Source organism: Limulus polyphemus, unplaced genomic scaffold (genome assembly GCF_000517525.1).
Source record: "Limulus polyphemus unplaced genomic scaffold, Limulus_polyphemus-2.1.2 Scaffold373, whole genome shotgun sequence".
Classification (NCBI taxonomy): domain Eukaryota; kingdom Metazoa; phylum Arthropoda; class Merostomata; order Xiphosura; family Limulidae; genus Limulus; species Limulus polyphemus.
Window position 1 is genome coordinate 416,895 of NW_013665983.1, and position 12,195 is coordinate 429,089.

At 34.3% G+C, this 12,195-nt stretch overlaps 1 protein-coding gene across 1 annotated transcript in view; it reads left to right on the top strand.

The window, feature by feature from the left end:
- The window catches only part of LOC106457785 (acid phosphatase type 7-like), a 47,572-nt gene that overhangs the window by 22,801 nt on the left and 12,576 nt on the right, over positions 1 to 12,195 (top strand). The window contains exons 5-7 of the mRNA XM_013917231.2: positions 3,887 to 3,984; positions 9,335 to 9,406; positions 10,235 to 10,241. Of these exons, the coding sequence (XP_013772685.2) occupies positions 3,887 to 3,984; positions 9,335 to 9,406; positions 10,235 to 10,241 (177 nt within the window). The remainder of the gene's footprint in view (positions 1 to 3,886; positions 3,985 to 9,334; positions 9,407 to 10,234; positions 10,242 to 12,195) is intronic.

Sequence of the window (12,195 nt, forward strand, 5' to 3'; positions counted from 1 at the left end):
TTGATGGTCTATAGGACAGCAGAGCATGAAACCACTGGATACACTCCAACAAAGTTGATGTTTGGTCGAGAACTTCGGTTGTCAGTGGATCTGTTAACAGGACGCCCACCTTATGAAGACTTGCATGAGAATATGTCAGAGTTTGTGAAAGTGTTATCGGAAAAGATGGATGATATTCACCATCAAGTGCATACAAACTTGAAAACGTCTGCTGATTCGATGAAGCTATCTAATGATAAGAGATCTACTGAAATCAGCTTTGAACCAGGAGACAAGGTGTTGTTGTATAATCCCAGGAAGACCAAAGGGAAGTCTCCTAAGTTGTCTTCTCCATGGGAAGGCCCATATGATATAGTGGATCGTCTCTCAGACGTGACTTTCCGGATAAAATGTGGTTGGCGAGATAAGCCAAAAGTGGTGTATGCCAACAGGCTTTGGCGTTATCACGGTCCAGGACATTTCAGTTGGGACGAAGTGAACAAAGGAACAAATGACGCTGCTGAAAAGGTGTCACCTGAAAAAGCCACCGTCAAAGAAGAAACTCTACTCAGTTTTGAGAAGGGAAACGGTACTTGATGAAGTTACTACCACTGATGTGACTGTTACCGACGGTAGGACATTTCCTGATGAAGCAGATGAGCCACACGTAAAGCAGAAGCCAACGAGATGGAGACCAGTACGGAAGAAGATACGTCCCGTAAAAGTAAGAGACTTTGTTGAATTGTAATTTTGTGTTTGTAATTCTGTTCATTTAATTAAGTTATTGTTAATTGTTATTGGTTTAATGTAAGTGGCTATTGCTCGGGACGGACAATACTAAGGAAGGGGCAGTGTTAAGACATCGAGGTCACGTGACTAGCATCACGCCACGTCATTCTCGAACATTCACGTCTTTTCCATAAACCTCGTGGTCCTTCTAGATATAGTGTAGTCTTGTATATATAAGACCGGCCATGAAGCGACCGGAAAGTAATGAGTAATTGAATGTATGCTGACAGAGAGAATATTGTTGGGCACCTGAGCGTTCGTTGAGAATTATAGCGTTTGTTATAGAGCGACTGTTGAAATTAAGTGTATCGCAAAGTTGTATTCGGAAAGAATAAACCAGTTTTATTTAAGAAAGGACTTGTGTCGCTAAAGTTTAGTCGGAACGAATTTACGGAAAATTAACTAACGAACGGAGACGTAACAATATATAATTTGCTACCTCACAAGACCACTATTAGTATTACATCGGTCGCATCTCAGTTGGCAACCGGTACGTGAAGCTCTGATATTATATGAAAGTCCTTGTCGACGTCTGCACTGGATATGGCAGATGGTGTGATTGACAAGTTATTACACATTACTCGCTTTTACTTTCAACTTCTTAGGATTAGATTCAAGGAAATACACATACCCTGCTTCCAGTATGCACCATATTAAGTATCCAAAATTATTTCATCCTCCATTAATTTCTCTCTGATCTTATACCAGCAGGATTTGACAATCATTGATCTTGTGTTCATTGGTTTTCATTTCGAACTAACTCATGTCCACATTCAAACTAAAAACGAAATATTGTACTTTTTACTTATCTATTATTATTATTATCAGCCTTTCCGTCGTTGTTTTAAATATCATTCAAACCCGTCACTTTTACAATGCCCTCTGGTGGTTGAACAGTTAAGTCAGTGGGCTTATAACGTTAAAAATAGGTTTTCGATACCTGCGGTGGGCAGAGCGCAGATAGTTGCTATATGCTATATGCTATGTGCTTTACAACAAACCATAACTAAATTTTAAGTTTGTTTATAATTTTAAGTTATGTCATAAAAAAGAAGTTATGCTAACCGAACGTTACTTCATTTCTATATTGATTTTTATTAGCCGCGACACAGCGCCTCATAGAATGGCTCCAAGTTTGTTTGTTTTTTCAAGTACAAACTTTTAATTCATAGCTCCATCTCTTGGCCGATTTGAGATTTATTTACAGCCGTAGCTGCTGAGGATTCCCTCTTGTTTTTATCTTGAATATGCTTCCGGTAATTCGACCGATTTTGGTAAATTACATATTTGTTATTACTCACTATACTTCTTCAGATCTTGCTAACTTAATTTTATTTTTTTATTTATTTTTCTGACAACATCAATATTAGTTAATCTCTCTTTAAAATCACTTTATTCACTCCTTACATAATCTAAGGTTTTGTTTGTACCTTACACTTTTCTATACCAAACTTAACGCAATTTTATACTCTGTAGTTGCGAAATATTAAGACGTGTCGTTGAATGTTCAACTCTTAGTGATAGACAAATGAAGGTCACTAACCTAGAAATACCCCGGGTTATTAACCTGCCAGTAGTTGTAGTTAGTGATTGGTGTCACTTGAAGGCAAACTGGCTACTGGTGCTATTCGTGAACATGAAATTTAAACATAGCAATCAGTACTTATGTGGAAAATGCAGACAAAGAACAACAACAAAAAACACACGTCAAAGTAGCAAAATGTACATGCTTCTCTGAAGAAGTTCTTCACCTACCTTCGCCATTGTTTTAAAGTAGTATGAGTTAACAATATCTGAGCACATTTATATTTTAACTTTATCATTTTTTAATACATGACACCTTATTGCACCTCATATATACAGGCCTAGTAACTAATGATAAAAAAAAGAATATTTTAGTAAATACATTTATTTATGGAATTTTATAATCTTAAATATGTTTTCTTTATATTTATTATAGCAAAGCCACAATGGGCTGTCTGCTGTGTCCACTAAGGGGATTCGAACCCATAATTTTAGCATTGTAAATTTGAAGGTTTACTGGTGTCCCACCGGGAGCTTTTTAATATTTATCCACTTAAACTTACTTATATAGATGAATCTTCAACTGCACAAATATTGTTACAGGTGAAAAATTTGTGATCAACTGCACACTAGAAAAAACCTTGAACAATGTAACAGTAGAATAAGTGAGTCCTAGCTGAAGGCAACCCCACATTTTTTGTTGTTGTATATATGCTTGTTCCTATCTGAGACCACTATAACACCCAGCACTTTTCAGTACTGATCTATGTAGTCAGTATCCTCTTGAAACTCCTTCAAATAGGTTTAATGTAAAAATGGGTCACTGTCAGGCGAAAAATTTATTTACAGTTTTTATTAAAACCACAAAAGACTTAGAAAGATTTTTTTTTTTTTACAGGATCACCTGATGATATTGTCAGCTAAAAATTGATTAAAATTATTTTCGATATAAGCCGGCGTTAAAAGATTTCAGTCAGATCTTAATTATTTGTTTTAGTAGTACTCTAGATACGTTGGACAAATAATTTTGACTATTCTTCTATAGGCTAACGATAAAAGTTGGGAACAACTGCTGTCTAATATATTCGATATCAAGCTTGTGTGATCGCAGTTTGGTTTTGAGAACCTCTACCTTGAAAAGCTGGATTCTGTGGTGATCTACGTTGGGTCAGAACTCGTAATAAAAAGCGAAATACGCATCAAAAACATTCATATATGTATAATATAAATGAGCTAGTCAGATTAGTTATGGAGTTCAAACGTTTATCATTATTATTAATGCGTTCATTTGTTTACTTTACCTTTCCATTGTTGGTGTTACAAATTGACGATTAATCCTACTATTTGGTGGTTTAGTGTAACCTAAGAGATGGTGGTGGTTGCTGCCGGCCGATTGCCTTCCCTATGGTTTTTCGTTTAGAATTAGGCAGGAGATAGCCTTAGTAGCTTTGCCATAAACAAAACAACAACAACAACAAAAATTATGTAATGGTAAAAAAAAAAGAAGTCAGGATTCAATTTCTGGGGAAGACGCAGCACAGATAGCACACTGTGTAGCTTCGAATTAAAAAAAACTTGTTTATTTCATTTACAGGATAACGCACGAGTAGGAGATGAGTTTATGAAACAACTGGAGCCAATTGCGGCTTATGTACCATATATGACCTGTGTCGGGAACCATGAGCAGGCCTAGTAAGTATTTTCTTATATCGAGACCAAAAATGTAAACTTTTCGTAGTATTAACGGAATTTTTATTCACATACCTAAATTCGTTTAGGTTACTAAACGATGAGTTAAAAGGACAATCTTAGATCGATTTATACCACATAAAACTTTGTACCTTTTAAAATTAAATAATCATTATTTAAACGGCATAGTTAAGTGGTAGCTAACAGTTGAATGTTGTTGTTCTAATACTAGTAATAGGCAACACGCCTAATGAACTGTAGATCATTTTTCGTGAATGAAGTCTAACCGGTCCTTCTCAAAGGTTCTAACTAGCCCTTATCAGGTTTAACTGGTCCACACCAAGAATATGCATATATATGTGTTAATAATATTTTATTAATTGCAGATGTGACTTTTTAAAAGAAAAACACAATTACAAAAGTGTATGTGTATATATGTGTAACATTAAACAAAATCATTTAATTAAAAATAACAGTTTTTGATTCTATCACTTTTAGAATGTGCATAATCTTTACAGATAAATACACAAAAATAATATGACTTGAGATTACTATTTTAATACTGACCTAAAAGTAAGGCATTTCTTCATTGGGATGTTAATATTTGTCCCAATTCGTTTGGATCGATCCTGCTATTCACATCTTCCTGGAACCTCCTTTTTATTTCAGACGTCATAGGGATTTCCCATAATACTTAAAATTAGGCCAGGGATCCCCAGAAAGCTAGATGGTGCATTTGAGAGAGTGACGTAAAGAAGATATTTCAATAGACAAAAACACAACTATTGTTTTAGGGGAGTAGACAACAGTAGAAACAAACTTTATTTCTTGCATCAAATATTTTTATATACATACAAATAACTTCGCTTAGTTATTAAAGTTAGTTTCTTTCTCTTTTCTCTATAATTTGCAAAATCAAAAGAAAGCTTAAATGTCTACACGTCAGTAGTACACTCCATTTCAAATATTATGTTTGTTAACTTCCGGTGGAAATTCTTTCCGAGGAACTTCAGCGATACAAGTCCTTTCTTGATTAAACCAGTTTATTCTTTCTCGATACAAACTTTTAGTACACGGTAATTCCACAATCAGTACGTCTCTCGTCACTTTAAACTTAACTACTTTTATAACACACGCTATAAATCACGGCGATTCACAATCTCGATAACTTCGCTTTCTACGAGTGCAAAACACTAGTTCGAAACAGAATCGTAAATTACCCGGAACTCTCTTCATTTATTTCCGTAGGCTTTCTCTGCCAGGCTTAAATACCAATGAAGGGGGCGTCTCGAATATACTCGGGTCTCCCCGATCATTCATGATCATTCGAGAAATTCATCACGTGTCACCAGCGTCACGTTACTTCCACTGTCGTAACATGTTGTTAAAGACAAACAAAATAAAGCAACGTTGTAAATTGTTTGTTTGTTTGTTATGGATTTCGCGCAAAGCTACACGAGGGCTATCTGTGCTAGCCGTCCCTAATTTAGCAGTGTAGGACTAGAGGGAAGGCAGCTAGTCATCACCACCCACTGCCAACTCTTGGGCTACTATTTTACTAACGAATAGTGGGATTGCGAGTCGACCACCCTAACCACCTGGCCATGCTGGGCCACGTTGTAACTAACTAATAAGTCAACTACTAAATGTTTTACACAAGTAGCTTTATAAAAGCTGCTTTAGCCATATACACGTGTGTCAATTTGGTAAAAAAAAGCAAAGTATATATACAATGGCAAACATAATTGTTTCTAAATGTGATAGAAATGAATTACATATTTTATTTAAGTATTCTACTTTTTAAATGCATTTACCAAACGTAAGAGTACTCGTTGCAGTTTGCCTTCGATTTAACAAATTTATTATCTAATTATGATTAGATATTTTGTAAACGTGGTTTCAGCCTCGACTTCTGATGCCTAGTCAAGAAAGAGCATGAGAGTTTCATCAGAACATATAGTCATAGCTCGTTGATGTGGTCCACATGCTCACACGCACACACCATACTCCCATCATATCTTGAATGTCAATGGATCAATCTGTTGAAGTACTAGATATGGACTCGTCCATTCAGAGCCGAGCTGCTTCTATACCACAGGCACATACCAAAGCCATACCCACTTGTCATATTGTGACTTACATTCCTTGGCAGATTTGTTGTAACATTTCTTTCCTAGCATTGGTTTTCAAACACATACACGTTGGCCAGTGCAGACCTTAGACACTCCACATATTCTTTCAGGTTCTGTGGCACATCCTTAAGGAGCAATATGTCCCTACTTAACACGAGCAGGTTTAGCAAACAATTAGTCAGTCTCTGTTTTGTGTCATGGTATGCCAGCATAATGAACAACAAGTTTTGATCTCAGTTGGTTCAATCAGTATTAACAAACTTTGTCAACATCCACTTGTTAGTTTGTATAACCCACTCTGCCAAACTATCAGATGGAACTGATAATATAAAGAGTGCACATTTCCACCATAATAAATATTTTGCATAACCCTGAGAATGGATGGCTATTGAAATTAACTCCCTCGTCCATGTTACTTTCTTCAGGTGTTTTAAATTGGGCTATCCATTGTTCTACCAACATATTAGGTATAGACTGTGCTGAAGTATCAGTATCAATCAATGAATACGCTTTGGCCCACTTTAGTGAAGTCAATGATAACCACCAGCATATTTGATTTACCTTATTCAGCCCCTGGGAGAGGACCAGCGATATCCAGGGCTATTCTCTGTAAAGGAAAACTAACATTCTCTGTTTTGACTCAAATACCGTATGTAAAACTGCCATCACACGTTAGCAAAACTGTGTAAATCTTTGGTGGCCTTATGCAAGGTCTGAGAAATTTCCTGTCAGGCACAACAAGCCCATTAATCCTAATATAATAACTGTGAGTCGAATTTATAAAAATGTATTATTATGCCATTATACCACTTGAAGATGTACAAGTTTCATACAACTGTACCTAACAATTTTAATATTTTCGTGGTAAAAATGCTCGTTTGTCAGGTAGATATATAATAAATATGGATATCAGTAAAACTAAACTACCTTGTTACAACATTATTACAAAATACTAATGTGAGTAAATTGATATTTACATAAGCAAAACTAAACTTTGGTATAGTCTTTTAGTCACAGATCCACTTCCCAAGGATTGTTCATTATTAACAAATGGGCACTTTGAATGGAAAATGCTAATCAATATTTCTAGTGACCTTTGCAGACTCCTGCAACTTTGTCATTTTAGAAGATTTGCACTTTTAGCATCCACTGGCTTGTCTCCTCTTTTCCAACATTATTTATTGTTTTAATTTATGAAGTCTACAGACCGTTGTCAGCTTTAAACAATAGGTCCAGAACTTACTCAAACTCAGCAGTCATTTAATGATTTTTCTCATATTTTAATGCAAAACATATAGCTATGAGGTAATTCTCAGGAAAGAAGAATGGTGCTATAACTTGTGTGTACACCTACACAGCATGCAGTCAAGTTCAGTTAAAGAAGGGGTGTATACATATTGGCTGTATATTATAAGTCTAAATGCATTCAGTGTTTATCATAGTGTTCTACATTACTTTGTCTTATCGAGATGGATAAAAGACACTGGTTATAATTTATGAACAAGTAATAAAAAATGTACACAAATTAAATATGATGTATGGATGGCATTGCCAAAAAGTACAGAAACAAGGTAGAGATGAATACACAAAACTATATAAAATCACTACATAAGTAGCCAAATCTTTCCAAGAAGACCCCTGTGGCACAGCGGTATGTCTGCGGAATTACAATGCTAGAAGCCAGGTTTCAATACCCGTAGTGGGTAGAGCATAGATAGGTCATAGGGTTTATGTTTAATTACAAACAAACAAACTTTCCAATAATAACTTTTATCTACAACTAAATGTTGAATTCCTGTCAGTTGCGTGAATTCAGGTTTGAATAAAAGCATTTAAACTAAACAGTGCCATAAAGTTTTACTGTGGCTAATAACTGTAAGCTTGTAAAATTGACTGAGCACTTACTAGCTACTTATTTTGGGATTTTTGTATGGTTTTGTGTATTCATTTATACCTTGTTTATGTACTTTTATGCATTGCCATCCCTATATCATACTTAATTTTTGCAGAAAAAAATATTAATGCTTGTTTCTCCTCTCTGTTAAACAATTTCATTGAACAAATTCAATTGAAGTAAGTTGATAAGTAAACATTTGTTTTATTTTCATAAATCAATGGTAATATTTATATATTGTTAATATCATATTAGTTTCTTTAATTTTGGATTACATTGGGGTCAGTGAAGTTGGAATGTTCCTCCAAGATGGAACAAGCATGCTGGAGCATTGGACAGATATTAAGGGAATATTTGCAGAACTCATGCCTTCCAACTTCACTCCAACTCACTTAATATGCATACAATTGACTTTACCACATGCTGGGGTCATGTTGATTAACAGGGAGGACAGCATACAGATCCCAGGTTATGAAGTATGATACCATGCATATTCACACGGCTGCCAGACTCAGCCCCACTGGAAATATGAATAAAAGTAAATCATTATATAATGTATTGTTTTGATAATTGAGAAACTGGTATTTTTAAACTCAGACATGTACACAGGTCTGTCAGTTGCATAAATACTTCATCTCCTTGATACCTTGAATATTAATTTAGATTATTGTACATTTATTTGTTTATTTTTACTAAACATATGTTGGCAGATATCATATTTTTGCAATGAAAAGTCACAAATGGTCGTTATATAAACACGATTTGTGCTTCCATCTAGAGACCAAAAATGAAACTGTTATTTTTAAAACATGGAAATAATATATGCCTATAAACTGAACTCACTACTATAAACATCATAGAGTAATAGATTGAATGTAGCGGCCATGGCCCATACCTACACACTAAACATTACTGTGCTTAATGATGGCCTCTTCCCAAGTTCTCTTTAAATGTTTTTCTGGCTAGTGTGGGAGAAGAAAAAAGAAAGATGATCACTGGTTCTTTAGGTAATTCCTAGTTCTCCACCTTAGCAACACCTTTCAATGTTCTTTAAGATTTTATTTAAAAGATAAGTCAGGTTGTTTTTTAATACTATTTATTAAAAAGATAAATTTGTTATTGATTGACTGGTTACCCTTCATGAATGTATCATCAGCTTACTTTTATATTACTGAGAAAAATTGTTTCATTTGGAGGAAAAGTTACAAGGTAAACGATACTATATACTGATTAGTTTTATACGTTTTAGAATATATCTTTATATGTATATATATCGTACATTCTTTTTTAAATGTGTTTTTATATATAAATTTTTTTCCTGATATAGCAACTTCTCCAACTATGTCAATAGATTTTCTATGGTTGAAAAAACTGGGAAGATCAACAACAATTTTTTCAGGTTTGTGTCGATTTTTATTTCCTTCTTTGAAAAAAGAAAAAACATGAAGCCGTTTGATTGACTTTCAATTCTGGGCGTATTTTTTGAATCCACATATTTTCTTTAGTTCTGACCAATTTTTCGTTTACTGTTCTTCCCAAAATACTGAACTCGTTAGCTGTAAGTATAAAGTCACAGTCTTGTAAACATTGGCGAAGAATGGCTGACTGATTATATGGGATATTTTGCGCATGCTCTTAATTCATGAACTCATACAATGAATTGTAGAGCCCATATAGTCCATGGCGTAAGAACGATGCATTTCAGGAATCCTATTTTTAAATTTAAAGTAACTATTTAAACGACATATCGGTTTATAAACAATTCTATATAGCATCTGTGGTTCAACTTTATTATTCAAAGTCGTTTTGATAAATTTCTTTAATCTATAGCATGTTTACCCGTAAAAGGTAAAATACAATAAACGTTGCTTTGGTTTTAACATATTTACGAATTTTAGAAGCGTACAATACTTTTAGATATTTCTTAATACTACTGTAAATGAACTGTAAAGGAAAACTAGTTTTCTGCAAGTAAACCTTTGTAACATTTCTCCTTAACAAACTACGCGTATGAAGTCACTTTGTGAGACAAAGTTTCTGGTCTTTTTGGCTGCTGTTATTTATCAGTTTGTTTCTCTTGACATGAAGATGTTTTAAAATATATTTTGTAGCTAAGTAGTGTTGATTCAATTTTGAGTTTAACGATCCAAAATTAGCACTTTTTGTCAAAATATTTTGGGTATTTTGAAATAAAATGGATTATCTTTTGGTTTGTGTACATTTTCAGTACATCTGTAAGCATTTGGTTCCGTAATGCTCGACATCATCACTGATTGACAGGTTTTGTAGCGAGTGTTGAGACGGAATGTATTATTACAAAAAGACAAGTGTTTCAGGCGTTTTTTTTAGGGGGTGGGGCACCTAAGTGGTGGTAAAATATTTATTTAAAAGCATGGAAGGGTTGCAATTCCTCCTGAAATCACATGAGGAAGAGTGAAACATTTACAGTTAAAATTGTAATGTACAGCTACAAAAGGTAATCAACACTAGTCATATGGTAGATTTGTTTATTCGTTGAATTTTGCTCAAAGCTACTCAAAGGCTACCTGCGCTATCCGTCCCTAATTTAGAGGTGATAGAGAAGAGGGAAGAAAGTTAGTAAACACCACCCACTACCAATTCTTGGGCTAATCTTTACCAACGAAAAGAGGGATTGACCGTTGCTTGCATCTTGTTACCGTAATATCGTGCTCTGCACTTTGAATCATGGTGCGTTATAAGAGTAACGATCAAATCCTACTATTTGACTTAAGTAGCAGAAAGTTGGCGGTGGATGCTGGTGGATGCTTTTCCTGTAGTCTGTCAGCTCAGAATTAGGGACGGCTACCATAGAGAGCTTTTGTGTGGCTTTGCGTGAATATTCAAAACAAGCAAACGAATAATACCTGTTTTTTGGTTGTTGTTTTTTTTCCCATCAACTGATAGATCTGTTTGTAAAAATATTATATCTCACACTTCATGACTACTTATAACTATGTTTAAATTCAGGTGTCATTTAAACCTAGCATTATAAGACCTAATGGTGTGCTTTTAAAATCGATTTTCATTAATAAACTGTTATGATTTACTCCTGTATCAACCGCGTGTTTAGTTTGCAAGTTTGTGAAAAGCTTATAGAAATTTTTAAATGAAAAAGTTTTAGATCACATATCATATTAAATGTTCTTAAGTAGTTTGTTTTATTTCATTTCCCCCAAAATGAGACCGAAGGCCGCCTGGAAGGATCACCTGTTTTAACCACTCGCACCACTATACAGTAGTGTTGTCTGTCAGTCGGTCAGTAGACACTAAAATGACGTCGCATAAGGGACACTTAACGTTGCAATTTGTACTTTCGTGACGTCAGTACAACGTGTGCATGCTCTGAATCATGAGAAGAATTACGCACAACACAGCATGACATATGAACTTCAAAAGCAAAAAATAAAAATATTTGTTACTCTTAATTTTGGTTTTATTTAATCTTGAAACAGAACACTTTCGAGGATCTGCGCAAGTACATCTAGTAGTAAATATGAATTTGTGAAAGACGTGTATTTTCAACATATAAAAAAGAAAGATTGTAAGCATATTTTGTTTGAAAAACTGTTTAAATCCAAATCACATGATTTCTTTGCACCTTCAAGTTATTTATATTTTACTATCATAATTTATGCTAATTTGAAATTAATATTAATACTGAAGAACAAAAGAGTGACTTTTGCAAAAGGCTGCATTTTATACATGAATTATACACCCAATAAATACATACCTGTACAGTTTTAAAGGGTTTCAGAAAGTTTTATTCACTGACAGCTTTTCAGTTTACAACTGATTGACACTTTCACGATTTTGCTCAGCTGAACAAAACACGTGTTGCCAAAGTGTATTTACATTTATTGCCATACCGATCTCTTATAAAAGTTACATTTTTCACCAGCATTGATTTACGTCATGATTTTTTATTCTTAATATGCAATATTTAAAATATATATATTTTTAACTGTCTTTCTTCGTTTTCAAAACATATATATTTAAAAAAGCCAAAAAATCCACTTGTGAACCCACTTCCAGTCAGATGTGGTTTTGAAATATAAACATTGAATAAAAATCTATAAACATTAGAAAATAAAATAAAAGTGTAAATTCATTTCCCTTTATTTCGTAGTTATAATAATCTGATGGAGACCATCTTCTTTCTCTTCCTCT